General features: G+C 38.8%; 1 protein-coding gene across 1 annotated transcript in view; it reads right to left on the bottom strand.

The window, feature by feature from the left end:
- The window catches only part of LOC119550342 (E3 ubiquitin-protein ligase MYLIP), a 29,133-nt gene extending 10,915 nt beyond the window's left edge, over positions 1-18,218 (bottom strand). Inside the window, exon 1 of the mRNA XM_037858962.1 lies at positions 17,525-18,218. Within this exon, the coding sequence (XP_037714890.1) occupies positions 17,525-17,611 (87 nt within the window). The 5' untranslated portion in view covers positions 17,612-18,218. The remainder of the gene's footprint in view (positions 1-17,524) is intronic.
- Between the last annotated feature and the right edge of the window lie 215 nt (positions 18,219-18,433).

The following is an 18,433-nucleotide window of genomic DNA, read 5'->3' as shown; positions in this document are numbered from 1 at the left end:
GTTTAAGCCACTCATGCAACCCGTCAACTCATAAAAGTGTGGTGACAAAGCTCGCTTCTTATAAAACAATCGATTCAAAAGCTTGGTAATTCCAATGGATTGCTCACCGAGCTACTCAAATATTAGTCAAAAGGTTGTATCAGCTTACAAAACGAATAATTATATGATAGTACACACAACGAATGAAGTGGTTCTTAAGTGAAAAATAGATTTACATATTTAAGATATCATCGTTTTTTAATTATAAAGTAATATTACAATTTTTATTCTTGCTTTGTGATTAAACTCAAATGAATCATGCTTATTTAAAAAAATAAAATACAATTTAAAATTAAAAACGGAAATTAATATGTGTTCAGCTGTTGATAATCTAGTTTTTATATTACATGACCCATAACTCATTTCACCTAGTCATCAAAATGGTATTACTAAACGAGTTTATATTATTCATCCAATAAATTGAAGATCAGCAAATATACATTGGCTAGAAGAAGAAGAATACTTAGTAATAGCAGTTCCAATGTGCAATGCCGTTATCAGCGATTTCTAATTAGAAAAGCGAGCTATCAACAAGTGCGAAAAGTGTTTCAATTTCAACCTTCAGCTTCAACCTTCGGCACTGCAATCACAAAGTTGTGCCCACCAATTGAATTTCCCTTTCAATATGGTAAATACACGGAATAGGGAAGCGCCACTGTTGTTACTAATCGTATTTTTTTTTTATTTTTGCAGGCCCAATCTTTATAATCCGGCCCCCTGGCATTTTCCGTTCAATATAAATCCGATTGAATTGAAAATAAAACTCTTCTTCGTTCTTATAAGAATGTAAGCACGTGTGTGCCATCGCTCTCTCTCTCTCTCTCTAGCACTCTTTCTAGCCGCAAGTGACAGAGATAGAGAGCGATTGCATTTGATTTCTGCAGCGTTGCAGTGGCAGCGACGCCGGCAGAGGCAGCGGCAGCGGCAGCGACCGACTGAACATTGGACTTTGATCGTTGGCCATAAATTTTATAGCGAAAACGAAACAAATGCTAGAAGAAACTAAAAGCTAAAAACAAAAACAACTGAAATGCTGCATTCAAAGTGCACACTAAAAATGCAACAAGAACAAGAAGACAGCGAGAAAATCGGGGGAAAAAAACAATTGCAGCGGAAAGAGCCAATGGTTTAACGCCATTTCATAAGCACCATTAAGAGGCTAATCGAAATGGAATTGACATATGTGCTCAAAGATTTATGTCCTTTGTTTTAGGGTAATCCACTCGGAGGAAAGTGCCATCAAAACCAACTATAAACTTCAAAAATAATTACCATTCATCGTAGAAAAGTACTTCAAAATAATAAAATAAGGTTTATTTATTATATTTATTCTACCCATATACCATTATTATAAGGATGATATACTGGATACAAAATACATATAATTTTCATTCATCCTATAAAAGTTCTTCAAAATAAAAGAAAAAAAAATTATTTATTATAATTTTACTACCCATATACCATTATTATAAGGATGATATCCTGGATAACAAAATATTTGAACGATTCTCAATCTTGTTGCATCATAATCTCTGGAAATATTACCATTCACTATAAAATAGTATTTAAAAATATTAATACTACCAATATATCTATGGTATATGGGATATACTGAAAATATACCATAATATATGAAAGATTCCCAATCTTGTTGCATCATATGTAACTTTTGGAAACATTACCTTCTGCCAGTATACCCCTGATACCCTTTAAGAATGAATACCATATTATATGTACATAAGATATTCCCAATCTAGTTGCATCATAATATCTTGAAAAAATACCCTTTGGTTAAAGAATATATCTTAGAATATTTGCATTACCATTTTACCATTAGTATAACCCATATCCATACCATATGAAGGACCCCAATCTTTTAGCATCCCTATTATTTCCCATGCACCGCTTGTCCTTGCAGTGATCTCATATTCTCGCACTCCTTAAGAGAAAGCCGTCTCCGTATCCCCAAAGTGGTTGACATTTCATTCGGAGTTCGGGGGAAGAGCCAGGTTTATGGAGTCAGGGCCATAAAACTCCCGTTCCTCGCAGCTCGTACTCCTTTCTGTATTTAATTCTCCTTCTTTTTGGGCAATTATTTGGGTGGCCCCAATTCGCTGAGTGATCCAGTGTGGCTGTGTCTTCCTGCATTTTTAATGAAAATGTTATACTGCGAGCGAGAGACGCCGGTTTTTCGACTGTTTTTAGCTGTTTTGGCCAAGTTGTACGTGACTCTTGGCACAGCACTCGGCCAAAAACGGTTGCGTCAACGGCTAAAAGCCAACGTCAATTGCAAACGACTGAGGCTGCTGCTGCTGCTGCTGCAGCGAGCAGAGTATAGTCTTAAATAAAAATCATGCTGATGTGTTGTATGTTTGTGGGCCAGGCTGAAAATCAGGGCGGCCAAATGAAAATATATGTGTCCTGTGCATATTTATGCAGAAATGTGTGTCCTGGCCGTTGCCATAATTTTTCTCGTCCTCCTCGCGTTTTTTTCTGCGCTTTTCCGTTGACTTTTTTGTTTGTTTTTTCATTTTCATTTTAAGTTTTTTTTTTTTTCATACGCCTCTGTTGTTTTGGTTTCGTTAAGTATGCGTCATTTTCAGTGGCTGCCACTTTTTGCGTGCGTTGCGCGAAAATGCGGAAAAGCCGCAGGGCTCCCATGGTAGAACTACTACCCCGACTTCCTCCTTTTTATTTTCCCTTCCACTTGGGAGTTGGCCATGCAGTGCAAACAAGTCCCTTACAACAACAACAGCAGCGGGCCAAATAAGCATGCAAATGCATTACATTGTAGGAGCACCAAGCTCCAAGCCCCTGAAATTATGCGAGCGGGAAAAGCCAGGGGTTTTCCACTCCAGACCCTAATTAGCATGGCATTGCAATCCCAATTGCCGCGACGTGACGCCAGATTATTGTTGGCCTAACTTTGCGGCCAACTTTTAAGAGCTCGAAATATTAGAACACTAAATAACCGGTTTAACTGCCTTAAATTTGGGGATTGGGGAAGTTGTTAAATTATATTCTGGGTTTCTTATCTTTAGAAAACAATATGTACACACAAAAAAAATTGGGTTGGTAAAATTGACCAGTGTAAATGGTTTAGTAACTATAAAACTAACTATTAAAAATAGTTGTATATGTATTTGATTTTGCTTTGCTTACAATTTAATAGTTAAGCCACTATTAACATAATTATATTTTGGGGTTCTTATCTATAAAAAACAATATGTACACACAAAATTATTTTGGTTGACATAATTCAGTTTGGTAACTATCAAAATTGTACTTTACTATTAAAAATTGTTGTATATGTACTTGTTTTCGCTTTGCTTACAATTTAATAGCTACTATATTTTTCGCTAACTATATTTTTGGGTTGTATAACTATAAAAATGGTAAGTTAACTACAATCCATGGGTTGAGACCATTCTACCATTTTTGATATTCACATAACTATTTTTTATAGTAACCCCTATGTTTACGAATTATGTAAAAGTAACTATTTGATGGTTAAAATTGACATTTTGATGGTTGAGGAACTTTTTATTATTATATTGGTCAGTCTTATAAATCGATTTTTTGTGTGTACGAATGTGTTCTTAAAAATTCATGACTTTGTTATTTCCCAAAAAGAGTTATGTGATAAATTAATGATTCATTGAGCTAATTATAAAAAGTTTTAAAATGAAGAATATTAAAGTTCCCATTGACTGAAAGCTGAGCTATAATCTCACCACATAAGAATTTAGAGAATTTGATTCCAAACCACAAAAGCTGAAAGTTTTTCCTTCCCAAAAACTTGGCTCAGAAACAAGAGCTCTTTCAGTGATCACTTCCCTCATCAAGCAGAAAGAAATACTATTTGCACAAAAACATTCATTTGATTTTCATACCATTTCTTAGACTCAGAATCACATTTGCAACTTGATAAATTACATTTGGCCTAAATGAAATGTCTGCGGGAAGAGGCAAAAACTTTTTCTGGCCAACAAAGAAGGGAAAACTTAGGGCGGGCAAAAGAATGTCAAGTGCACATACGAAAGCCAGAAATGGAAATGCTAAGGAATCCTAAGATGACGAAATGTTTGCCGGAGATGCATTCCACCGAAAATGGGGCGGGTGAGGGTATATGGGGCCAAAGGTCAGGGTCGGGTCCGCCGCCACGACCGCAAAACTTGGACAATTGTCGAATGTTTAAGATGCCAGGCCAGGCCAGGCAAAAAAAAAACCGAGAAAAAAAATGGGAACATAATAATAAAAAGAAATTTCTTCCGCCTGGCGGATTTTGTATGCGGGAAAGGGATGCATAATAAGGCAACATTATGCGGCATAAAGTGGTAGTGGGGCACATTGCAGGGATGGCACAGTTCCAAAATATAATAACAAAGATATCAGCAAATCGGTTTTCGGGTTTCTGGGGGCCTGCTAAAGTTTACACAAAGCGGGGGCTTTCCTTTTTGTTCTTGGGAGGACCTCGTGCTGCTGCAGCTGCTTTGATGATTTATCCGCTGACCCGCCCACAGAACACAGCCTCCCACAAAATACACCCCCTTTTATAACCCTGGCTATGAACTTGTTTACCCATAAATCCACAAGGCAGGCTCACAAGTTCACCTCACTCGCTCCCGCTTTTGGCCGCTCTCCAATGTATTTCAATTAAGTTATCAAATATCCCCCCACATACACTCTCTCGCCAACCAGCTAGCCGGTTTGTATCTGTCAGTTACCAAAAAATGTATATTTTTTACAATATATATATATATTGGTATAAGTGTGTGTATATCCCGCTGCCTGTTGCCAGGTGCCAGGTTGGCTCTTGTCTGCCTCGTATTGATTTTCTTTTTGGCCAAAATGCTTCACATTCCCACATCCCACACTTCCCCCGAAGCAATTCCATGTTTGCACTTGATAATTCTGCTTGGGCAGGCGGGAATTTGCCATGCAAATGGGTCCGCTGCCAAAGCACATAATAATATATCATTTAAAGTTGTTCGGTCACTTAAAAATGGCCAGTGTCCTTTCGGCCTGAACATGGCGTGCCCAGGCTCATTTATTCTAATTGTAAATTGCATTCGTCCTTGGGCCCTTTTTTATTTTTCGCTTTCGCCTCGAGAATCGAGCGGTATCGGAAATCGCGCGTGACAAGCTTAGCCTAACCAAATAGAAGGAGGGTCCCCTAAACCGCTGACCTCTAAGGCACGGATAAAAATCTTTATAGCTATGAATACTATCATAGCTATAAAGAACCCATCCTGATACCTGGGATTTCGTTTGTGCAAATAATATATTTTAATTCATTTTCATTCATTTCGGATTAGTATTGCTGGCTTAAAATAATTGTATCTATAAGATGCATCAATAAAAACATTTCAATCTTTAATAATGAAAAAGGATTTATTTTGGTGTCTCATTGTTTAAATATCAATAATATAATATTTTTAAAAATTTGTCTTCTATTAACATTTTTCTAAATAAAAATCCTTATTTGCATAGATCTTTTATTAAACATTTCAATCTTAAATAATGAAAAATGGTTTACCGATATCATATTATTAAAAAATCAAATTTGTTTCAGATTATTCTTTATATTGCTAACAGATTTCATTGGCTTTAACGAATCTCATGTAAATTTGTAAGCCTCTTTCGAAACTTTTCCAATTTGTAAACGATTTTCGAAACTTTTCTCCTTGCCAATTTACAACTTAAGCCCATTTATTTGAGATGGAAATTTTCCCTTACTGTATATTGGGGCCCTTCTCTGCCTTCTGCCATTCAAATGACTTTAGTCATTGCAGTTAATGATGCCTGGCTTTGGGCCCCATCCCGTACTACCCACTCTTCCCATTCTTCGGCCAAGTTCGGTAGCTCTGATGGACATTTGATGGCAAACGGCCACCGAGCTCGACTCCACACCACACCCACCATATGCCAAATGGCAATTTTCACTTCGTTAAAATTGTAGAATTTTCTTTTCAGGCAATTTAGTAGCGGAAAATGCTTTTGAAGCCGGCGAAAGTAAGGCTCGGGTAGCGGATACAGGCTAAATGGAGGATGACGAGGCCTTCGAAGAGAGGGGCTGTGTAAGAATTGTGGAACTCGCGGCACCTGGCAGACTGCAGGTCGTCTGCCAGCTCCACTCTGATTGAAAATGATTAGGGGGTCTGATTTGATTATTCCCGGGCACTACTCACATTACAAACAAGAAATAAAAAATGCATTAATACACGCGGTAATTCCCGCAATTATCATTTCGTGACCCCGGGCAATTTTGCATTGGCATATGAATATGTAATATTCAAATGTGCAGCCAATCGTACAGTACAGTACTGTTTCTAAATGCAATTACAGTAAAATAAATAAATCCCATGCCAGTCCCATTTCCATTAAATCGCAATTAAAATGCTCCGTTTTCTTACGGCGTTGCGACTTAATTAATTTTAGTCCAAGCTATGAAAATGCCGCCTTAAGAGGCTCAATTAAAACCGCATTATCCTGGTGCTGATTGTGGTTTTTGGGGGAGGAAAGGGGATTGGGTTGGGTTGGCGGAAAACAAAGGCGGTTGGGGCAGGGCATCGAACAATGCAAACAGGACATGCCTGCCGCAGGACAATGTACATCTTTGGGCAGTGAAATAAAAATAAAGGCATTTAATTAAGACTGCCGAAGGACGAATTTTTCAGCGCAGAGTGGGCACACTTTAAGCGCTAATTGAAACGGGGAAAAATACGAATGAAAAGCCTGTCGCTATGTACAAATAAATTGAATTTTAATTTGATTCCGAATTTTAAATTGAAATGGCATACAGGAAGAAAAATATTTTTGATGATTTTTCATAAATTGGAAAGGCAGGCAAGAATAAAAATATTTCATATGATAATATTTCATATTCATTTTAAAGAGAAAGTATTTTTAAAATGAAACTAAAAATCAAAGTACTCAATAATTCAGCACTGCTCAATATTATATTTATTTATATTATAGATGATTTTCTAAATTCTATTCTAAATATACATAATTAAAACAAAGAACAAAATAGTATTTTGTTTAGTATTTTAAATAGTATTAATTTTGAAAATACTTCAGGATTTCTTAATTCAATATGATACTTAGGCAGAGTAAATATTAGATAATTTCTGATCCATAGCCGATATCAATCTGAATTTCGTTCTCTGCAGTGTGAATTATATCTTGATCCGGTTGCTGATCGGATTTGTTGTGCGAGTTCATTTCCCATCACAATTTTATACGCTTTTATTGGCCCTCTTTGTTTTACAAGGTCCGCTGTCGCCCCCTCTGTCTCCCCCAAGGTTCCTCCCCCTCAGCCCCCCCGTCCTGCAAGAACGTGCCAGGAGGAGAAAGGAGAAAGGCCAAAGAAAATAATAGTGAAAGCCACACAGGACTCGCTTCGGTTCGGTTCGGGGCAATAAAACTAAAGCAAAAAAAATATAAAGAAAGGGCGAAACAAAAGCCTTGCCATTAGAGACACATCAAAATGGCACTCAGCAGGGCGCCGGGAAAAAGAAAGGGGGGGGGGGTTTGAGCTACCACCCCCCGCCAAAGGAGGTGTGAAGGAGGTGGGGGGGGGGGGCTTAGCTTGTCGGCTTTTACAGAAAACTATATTCGAATACAATGGGAAAAGCATTCAATGCATTCCCCTGTTTCTGCGGTTTGTTTTGCGGCTTGCATTTTTTTTTTCGGTTGCATTTTCACGCAATTTATTGTTCTCGCTCTCCAACGCTTTTACTCGCTTTCTCCCGTTTCCTGTAGAAATTCCCCATTTTTTTATTGTTTAATATTGTTCTAAGCCGTACATATAAGTATGTATGTAAGCTGGCTTGGCCCAGAGTAAGCTTTATTTGCAGGTGGTGCAAAAATGGGTATAAAAATGGAGCAGAGGGGGGGGCTGGTTTACTTGGCCATATTTCCGCTTAGTTGTTGTGCATTCAGGTTTCTATGGTTTTCCCTTTCCCGCCATTCTTGCCATCGTTTGCCGCCAACCTTTGGCGAAATGGGCGAAAGCAGTTCAAGGATAATATGCAAAAACCATGGAAACAATAGATAGCACTAGACCTCAAGAGGGCTTGCTGCAAAATTGTGGAGGCGCCTGCTTAGCAAATGACATTATCATTTGCCACCAACATTGATTTTGCTCAAATTTCGTCATTGTCATGTGCAGGCACGATTTCTGCATCATCGTCAAAGTGCTCAGCGAGCACTGCGAAAAATTGGGGGCCAAGTTCTACTAGCTATGAAAATCTTGGCACAAAATATACAAGTTTCCTAATAGCATTCTATAAAGTAACTCTGTTTTATAAACAGTGTGACCAAATTTTGTTTTCAGCATTAGAGTAATCATGCTTCTTGTTTGACTTTGGTCACTCTAATTTAACTTTAAAATTCATTTGTAGTATACTTTAATATATCAGAATCTTAAATCAGTTTCACTGAGGGAAATGGAGACCCCTAAAAGACAGCTCTATCAAATGGCATTTTTCAGTGTCCTGTGCTAAAAGACAAATGTCCCTGACTCTGCAAGCGGTAATTGCATTAAATGTGGGCTTAAAAGCAGACGACGCTTTTCCCACACTTTCCCCCTGATTCCTTGACGCGTTTCGCGTTTCCCACTCGCTGCCTTGTCATTGTCGTGGGATTAGTGTTAGACCTCCACGAACTACAACCACTCAGATGGCAAATCCACCCACTCGTTTCCACGTAGAACTGTTTCCAATTAGCCGGGGAATGGCCAAGACTACGGCCACTACAAGTACTACGAGCAATATGCTAGACTTTAACCATCAAATCGATATACGCGCGGAGTTTTCACCATTTCTCCATTGGAGTGGCGAATCAAGTCGAGTTCACATCGCACGTGACGGCCGCTGACTTTATTCGTTTTGACCTCCTCCCCCTTTGAAAATGCACCCACTCAATTTCGTTATACAGTTGATTTTCCATTTATAGAGCCAGTATCTGATGTGGTGCCTATGTATATTAAATTCAAGTTCAGAAATGTTCCACAGATGGAACCAGTCGGCATTTAGTTTTAGTGGGAAAACTCTAGAATAAAAATGTATCTGTGAATTATTTTATTATATTATTTGAGAACACAATCCGAATCTGATCTTATTTGTCTTTGGTTTGAAAATCAACTCTAATTTTATACAGAACTTTGCGATTACGTGCTTGTATCATCAAGAGTTTGAGATTGAGAAAGAAAAGTTTTCTTATAAAAACTCTGATTTAGGCAAGCCATTCCTTCTTGTTTTATTTGAGTTACAATAAACTTAAGTTAGCCAAGTTGGAGTTACGGAATTTCGACTGTAGTTGGCTTCTCGGCGTGCCTCTTCCTGTTTCTCCTTGTAGAGAATTGTGTGCTTTGGCACGCGAATATAATTTCCTTTTGATTGGGCGCGCCTCGGCTCGACTTCATTCGGCGACTAGCTGGGAGCGATTTTCCAGATAGATTTGCGGGCGCACTGCCAGCACACGGTGTAAACATAAATTTCGCTGGCAAGGACACGCAGGCACACACACACTCTCACCCTGAAAAGGGGGAGGGAGTAGGAAGGGGGAGGAGGAGGGGGACTGGAGCAAGGACGCAGACAGGATGGCGCACGCACCACGAAGCCTTCGCCATGTGACCCTCGGAGCTCCAAACTTCAGGACTCGGCGGCAAAGGAAGCCCACCACACACATGATGTATGCTCGCCAGGGTTGTCGATGCGCCCAAAGTCAAGACTTCGGGAAGTAAATAGGGTGGCATACCCCCCCTCTGAACTCTGAGCTTAAGTCTTCTTGTTCATAAAAATTACTTGTGGCTTTTCCACCTGTACAAGCTCACCAAACTTTATAATGCCCAAACCCAAATTTAAACATCTTCATAAATGATTTGGTTAGATATTACCCTTAACTTTTTAACACCATTAAAAGGAATGCATTATTAATTTCCCTAGTTTATCTTGCTTCGTTAATATTTGTATATCTCAGCTAAAGTTTCTGATAGTTTGGCAACTAGAATATTAAAAAAGTTTTAGAGTTGTTTGCAACTCCCAGGATACTTTCTTCATTTTGATAAAGTTGAAAGTTATGTAAGCTTTATTTTTTTAATAGAGAACATAATTTAATCTCTTGCCTAGGCATTGGCTCAAAAAGTTTTATGGCCGAAGCTATAAGACCATTAGAGGGGAAAATGGCATGTGGACATAAATTAAAAACACCCCTGGCAACCCTGGTCGTGTGGGCTGCCCCAGGTTGAGCATCGCCTGCGGTGCATTTTGCATTTTCGGACACAAACGCAAATGTCCAGCGAACATGATAAACGCCCTGCTGCACCCGAAGCGACATAAAAGTGATGGCGCTTGGGCAGCCGGAAAATGCGGGAAAAGGGGGTGGAAAATGGGGGGGAAAAATAAGAGGAAAATGCATTGCATTTGAGCTGGGGTTTTGTGTTAGTGCTTTCCGCCCGGGCTTCAGCCGGTGGCAATTAATTTCCAAATTGGCCACCGACATTTTTGGAGGGTGGTGGCTCCTTCGTTCGGATTTAATTGTTCGGAAAATTAATTTTTGCTTTGACCAATTTTCCAGATTTACCATCTGCACTTTTTGGCCAGAAATCATTTGCATAGAGGCTGCATAAATAAATAAATTCCGTCCGGATTATCGTTGCTCCGAATATTTATTGATAGTGCATTATGAACATATATGCCATGCATATATTTTATGTCCAATGCATTTTGGCCAAGGCAATCAATGCAAATGCGAATGGAAATACGGGATTTGTTTGTTACGTTCTTGGCTTATGTTTTTATTCGATTTTATCCAGCCCCCCTCGATGAGTTTTATTTCAGATTTTTCGTATTTCAGTTGACTTCCCCGTCCCAGTTCTTCACTAATTAAGCGGTAAACAACAATTAAACTATATCATCGGCCACTGAATATTTATGTCTTTGATTTAAATAACTTTTGCCCGCTTTTTTGCCCCTTTTTTCCGGAACTTTCAACTGTTGTGTGTGTAAAAACCCAAAACCGAATGGTGGGGGAAAATAAATTATATGCGGCTATAGTATTCACATTGTTGCGGTATATGTGCATAAAGCCAACTCGGTTTGTTTTTAGGTTGCTTGTGCGAACTTTAAAAATTTATGGCATATTTGTTGTGGTCGAGAAGGAATCATTTTCGAGATACACTCACGTTAAATGAAGCACATCAATTTGCTTATAATTAATTGGTTTTTCCAGAGGAAAACTTGAAAAGCTTTTATAAACAAAATGAAACTAAAACCATAAATTATCTCGTAAAATATTTGACAGTTCAAATTTCAAAGAAAATATATTAAGTTCAGGGAACATAAATAAAAGAGATAATAATGACCAAAGTAAACGAGAAAAGTTTCCCGTTTATTAAATAGTTTCGATAAGCAAGAAGAGACATTTAATGCTTGGCTGGTTTGATAAGGTTCATCGGATCCAAAAATAAATTAGTTTACAGTTTAAATAAAGAAATTTAATTTTAATCACTTTAGTTGACCAATTTAAATAAACTCTATTGCGTTGTATCTTTCGGCTGCCAGACAAAGAGATATTTATTGCCACAGCAGAGCGGAAAAGCAATTCGCTCTCTGAGGTGCCAAATGGATCTGAAAACTCGGGGGACCCGCCTCGAATATATTTGTATTTATCTTGGCTTGTTTGTTTAAATTGTTAATAACTGTCGACTGCAACAAATAAAAGCAGCGCGAAACAGAGCAAAAAGCAAAGCGACGAAATAAAATAACGAATTTACATACATATCTATATACATATGTACATATGGCGAAAAATGAAACTTGACAAAAATACGAAAATAGGTAAATCTCGTTTTGTGCCTTTTGCGTTTTACATTTTTATTTTTCGCATGGGCTTGGCTCGACAACAACAAAAAAAACAGCGAAGACAAACCAAAACGGAGAGATACACAAATACAAGGCGAAAACAACCTCAAGATACTCAGATACTCAGATACTTTTGCTTATAAGTTATTCTTTTTGTAAAAGCACGTGTGCACAAAGAATTTCCAGCTGTTAAGGCCAAAAACCGCATTTGGGCCAAGGATAAAAGGCCATCAAACAGGGCGTATACTTAATATTAATCTCTAAACTTTGCTCTAAGTAAAATGGCTAAACAAAACGAAGGTGTTGTGGGGAAATTTCAGTTTTAATTAAACATCTGTTGAGGGCAAACAAAACAAATGGTAAGAAAGCAAAAAAAAAAAACAACGCAAAAAAAGCTCGGAAATTGCGTTCTACGGAAAAAAGACGAGAGCGAAATTATTAATGCTTATTTATCATTTACGCCTTGATTGCTCTGATATCGGACTTGACTGCCTCTACCTGTCAGCCCTGTCTTTTTGTGGCCCCCTCTATATGTCTGTTCTGCGTTGTTGACATCGAGTATTAATATAAGAAATTTTCAGGCTTATCAGAAGAAGCTGATAAAAAAAGAGAGACACAAAAGCGATGACTATATTTTCTGAGCTTTCTGGCATTTGTATTTGCTCATTCCTCCACACACACCACATATATATGAAGACATCTGGATAGATCACTTGTTTACCCGCTCAAAAAACGTGATATAGGGAACTGATATCATAAGAGGAATACCAAAATAAATACATTTTCAAGTGGATCTTCAAGGGGAATAATCTTTAAATACGTTCTTTTTTAATGGGATTTGCTATCCTGGTATAAGTATAGGGACTAGTCTATGTAAATCTTATGAATTTAAGGGTTGCATCTCTTTGGGTCCTTTGACCATGGTATGAATGTCTGCTTTATATTCAAATTTCACAGCTTGAATTGGCCTTTTGTCGTGACACGAGAGACAAGCAAATTGGCCAGCGGCTGCTGCACTTGACCCGCCTCCATCGCCCCTCTGCCACTTGAGCTGCCTCATCAAATCTTGCCTGGAAACTTGCCTCGTTGCACATCTTTCAATTGTTGCAAGTCGCACACTCGAGCCACGCCCATACGCCCACCGCCCACCGCCCATCCACCCATCCGCCCACCAATGCCACACCCATCTAGTAATCCCACACTTCAAGGGTGTTGAAAGAACTCATCATCCAGCTGCCTTCTAATCCTCCTATCCCTATCCCTTACCCATTTCCCCTCCCCGGGAGAAAGCTTTCACTAGGGGGGTGGAGGGGGGGCAACAGCAGTGTTCGCAAATATAATTACACCTAGAAAATGGATGTCGTGTTGGCGAAGCAGAAAGATCTGATTAGGGAGCCTGTTGACAGGCAATCCGATAAGGAATCACAATCAATGGAGGGACTATAAAGGACACCGTGGGCGAGACCATTAAAACTATATATAAATGTGTATTAAAGTCAAGGCCTTGATATCCCGATAAGTCAGCAATGAAAGGTGATGATATATGCTAGCTTTCTATTAAAACAATCCAATTTGCAGTTATTACTTAACTTATTAATGATAATTAATGGATTATAAATGGACCGTTTTGAATAACCTGCTATAGAAATTGCTGTTATTCCAGTTTTGATTAATGTAAAGAGTCTACAGGCTTAGATATTATCGACATCGACATTTAGAACTGTTTTACTGCATGGGTCAGTAGACTCTACCACTAATTTCATCACGTTCCTTGGGCATGAAACCTATGATTTATCAGTTTTCCTCTATCGTGACTGGCCAAAAGCTTCAGTTGTTTTCCTTTTCCTGGTTGTGGACTTTGCCATATAACTGAAGGCCCTTTGGAAAATGCTCGAAATGTCAAACCCGGTAAAGAGCCCACTCGATCCATGTGAAGAACCCAAGCAAGCAATCAAAAACAACTCAAATGGCCACTCAAAACCCAGCTCTGACGACAAACGAGCAACGAAAACGGCAATTTTAAATGCAATTACAAGTAGCTGGTAATTGCAAGTAACTATTATCGAGCATAAAACTGTTGCACATGGCCCACAGTGGCGTAGTCCTTGGAAGGGGATGGGGATTCAGGTCCTTGGGCGATGCCGGGAAATCGGTTCTCGGCAGTTGGAAATGGTAAATTGCCTGACTGACTCACTGGGCAGACACACCCAAATCTGAAAGGGGGCATATTCGCATGCACATATATGTGTAGCATGGTATATAGCCCAAGTATGATTGTTAAATCGAGGTAACAAAAATGTAATTCTCCTTTGACATGCAAACTCGTCGAAAGCGTCGGCCCACTGACGTCAAGGGTAAACTTTTTTGGATTGCGATTGTACGAGGGCGAAAACTTTGTTGCTCCTGTCCGAGTCTGCTTGGCAGTGTGTAATTAAAATGTGCAACTGTGCCTGGTTCCCCCTTATCCCCTTTTCTCCTTTTCCAACCCGGGGTTCATTAGCCACTGCGATAAGGCCCCTACTCAGATGTTATGTAAACCCGCTTATCAGCCAAGTATTTCGTTACACCCCCGACAAGGCTTATCGCTAAGCTTCGGTTAAGACTCGGTGGAAATCAGAGCTAGTCATACCCCTTGGAAGAAACCAAATCCCAAGGTTCTGCACAGGTGAAGTGTTCTATTTACGCAATTAATTAGTTTTCCATCATGCCTTATTAATAGTCGGGATATCTCATTGTCACGCCGCCAAAAACGATGACGAATTTATATCATTTGGACACTCCTTATCGCCAGTTACAAGCGGCGCGTCATTCTTTTATGATGATAAGCTCTTCAACCATAAATCGGCATTGATATTCATAGATTAAGCTGACGCAAGGCTCAAAGTTAAATCACTGAGGCAAAAATAATAATTTGATTAATCCGCAACGAGTCACAGATGGCGATGGTGGCTTCCCCCCTCGGGGGTCCCTATGAAAAATGGGCTGTACTATAAAAATGTACATATACGATTGTTAAATGCCTGCCAGATGTTTTCCCAGATCAACAGGGCTGATACCGAGTGTTAATGAACATTGGACTGTGCAGCATATACATGTATATACATATAAGCATGGAGCATACGTGAGGCAAAACATGTGGAATTGATAACGCTCCGATTCGGATTCGTATTCAATGTCACTGGGGGATAATACAACTGTTACATCGCGAAGAAAGAACCGATTGTCATTGACTTAACAAAGGGGACAAAGGTTCGTTGGTTTCTATATGCAAGGAATCGAATTAAAGCTGACCAATAAACTGTTTGTCATAACGAATTTTGGTTACCTATATACCAAAAGATTGCAAATTTACGATTACTCCCTGTACTCTTGTATTATCTGTAATAAAACTGTTTACGTTCAGTTTTGCCCCCCAAAAGCCCTTATATTTTGCCATAAATAGATCGCAATTAGTAATTAATAATAGCGCCTTAACTGAAATCGTAACCTTTGTAACGATTAGAGGCTAAGCTAGCCATAAAAAACCATCTACGTTCTGCCCCAATTTGATGTTAACTTTAGTTCAGAGCCATAAATGGTGATAGCAAATGAGCTCCTCTGATAGAAATAGGTGTTAGATAAGATAAAACCAAGTTGCAAAGGCATATTTTCTTGTCTTACTGTTTTCTTGACGCTGTTGTCGGTTCTTGTTTTCCAAGGGAGATAATAAAGTTGGCAACGAATCGGCACTGAAATGGGCCTAGGACATATGTATATATTCACCTGAATATTAATGGCTCTGTGTGCGAGCCCGTTATTTGATAAGTTTGCCTGATTAGATTGCACAAACACTAATGTAAGGGTCGCAAATAAGCCAACGACTTAATTAGCCCGACAAACAGGGCGAATTGCCGAATTGACTTTAGTCTTCGGGTCTGCAAAAGGGGGAGTCGTGGTCTATTATGTGGAGGGGAACGCATAATCGTATGTATATCGCTCGTAGTAACAGAGCTCAGCCACACAGAAGCGGATTGGTCAAGTGTTTGCACTAAACGCCTCAAGTGGCGAACACTTGGACATTGAACCCACCAGTAAAATCGTACACGGAAAGAAAGCGAAGTGATCTTAAGTGATGATCAACTCAAGTAGATCTTGAAACTATTAATGACTTGTTAAAAAATATCATATCATTATAAAGTAATATATTAAATATATATCATTGCGATAACGTTAGGATCCTGAACCTTAAGATTATATTCTATGATAACTTTCCTATTATTTTGTTAATATAACTTTTTAGGTCGCCTATATATACCCCGATGCCCTGCTTTCTATAGTTTTTTCCTTCCACACACCTTGGGGTTCTGAAAAACTATCGCGGGGGGCAGCTTGAGTCAAGGGTATTTGGCATTTAAAATGAATTAGCGCAAAACTAGTAAACAACAAGACATTGAAATTGGACATGGCCCCCCGTGTTGATAACGAAATGCGAATCGAAATTGAATCGAAAAAAACACACTCACTTCTGTCACTGATAAGCGTCGAAAACATGTACCGGCAACTTACAGGTCCATCCCCCCCACAAAAAATGTTAATTGAAATTGAATCGAGTGCTTCATCATTTTCGTATGAATGCCGAGTACCCCTAAAGGAAGATTCTTTTATAACATTTTTTATAGTAAGCCGCTCTGGTATTAGCCGTACCGAAATTACCCATGAAAAAAGGCCTCCATTAAAATGAAATGAGCACATTTTTGTTGGTATGGCGTCGTGAACAAATTTGCACGTTCGTCATAAAGAAGTAAGCATTTTTTAGTTATTTATTCCGGAAGATAAAACAACCAATTTCAATTTCTATACCCGCCAACTCAAGTGACTTGAAGGCCCTTTAGTGTTACACCATATTCTATACCATGAAGGGATACGTAGTTTAATAGGAACATCATACGCGTGTCATATTGCATAAACTACTTGAGGATCGATAAGCGATGAAGTAATTTCATTATCTTGGATGGATAGTTTGGTTACCTTCATTAAGTGTAGGTGCTGACTTTCCCTTGTGTTGTATAACCTTTAGGGATGTGCTCTTCACTTTCAATGCAGCAAGTGCCTTTGAACTTTGGGAATATTATTAAGGGATCTTTGTTTTTACTTAAGGGACGGTATCGAATATATCTTGAACTTCTTGAAAGAACCCATAATATCGAAGACAAAACTCGAATACAGTATGAGTGCTAATAATACTTTTAATGGATTGGCAAGTGGTTACTATTCCAAAACATTCTGGGGTCAAATAAATGTAGTATATTCAAGTTTCAAGGGATGTTTTCTGATTTCTTCGAAATTCCAATTACCATAACAACACTGTATCTTTAAAAGAACATGTTCCATTTAAATATGGTAGCAACTTATGAAAACTATATGTGAAATGTGATGTTTTGAATCCATTGTGTAATATTTTCAAAACATTTCCCTGCCGGAATTATAAAAATATACTAGAGAATCGTTTCCTAAGCTTTCTATAAAGGGGAATACTGGATCGGAACCCATTTTAGTGCTATTTTCGCTAAGCTGCCAAGCGGATTTTATGGAAAATTACCCCCAGCGTATTCTATCTATAGCACCGATGAACTCACCTTCTCCAGACACTCCTGACCATTGGCTTTGGGATCCCACTTGACGGCTTGTTGGGTGCCGTTGGGCAAGTTGACAATGCACCACATATTGTTGCTTTTGTGCCGCTGCTGCTGCTGCCGCTTGATTTGTTGTCTAACAGGTAAAAGCTCTGCTCAGCTGCGGTTCAAAACAATTGCATTTGGGATTGGCTTCCGGCTTGTTTGCACAAAAGCCGTATTCAAAATCAAAATCAAAGCCAAAGCCCGCGCTACAGGTTGCAATATTTTTTCTACTCCTCTGCGCACCAAATTCAATTAGGCTCGCGTATTTTGTTCCAGTCTAGGAAACTTCTATTTCAGTTTTGTTTTTGTTTTGGTTTACTTTTATTTGATTTGTTTGTTAACTTTGAACGTTGAGCACTGCGGAGTTATTTAAATAAATTTGCACTTTTGGAATTTTGTACACATTTTTATTAAGCGGCAACGAACGCACGCACGCTTTTCGTATAAACTTTTGATTGTTGCTTTTGCTACAGTTGTTGGTTTTTCGAAATTTTATTTCTGTTTATTGCCGTCTGGTGAAGCGCAATAAATTTTATACCGTTCTTTTATTTTTGTACAAAAATGAAAATATCAATTCGTGATATTTTTTCCCGGCGATTTTTCGAATACCCTGGTTGTTTTTGTATTCTGATATTTGGTGTTAAACACAGCGCTGCCGAAAATCGAGTGAAAAAATGTGAGCGCTACGGGTTGCTTAAATAGATTTCTGTCCGCTCGCTCTCCCTTAAACTCTCGCAATCTCAATAAATTCGCCAGGGCGCTTCGGGCATTACTGGCCCACGAGTTTCTCTTTCGAAAGAGAAACGTGCACTCAGAAAATATTTTTTACAAAGTTCAAGGCAATATTCTCAATAAAAAAAAATTTAA

Source organism: Drosophila subpulchrella, chromosome 2R (assembly GCF_014743375.2).
Source record: "Drosophila subpulchrella strain 33 F10 #4 breed RU33 chromosome 2R, RU_Dsub_v1.1 Primary Assembly, whole genome shotgun sequence".
NCBI classification, from domain to species: domain Eukaryota; kingdom Metazoa; phylum Arthropoda; class Insecta; order Diptera; family Drosophilidae; genus Drosophila; species Drosophila subpulchrella.
Note: the sequence above shows the minus strand (reverse complement) of the source record. Positions and strands in the feature narration are given on the sequence as shown.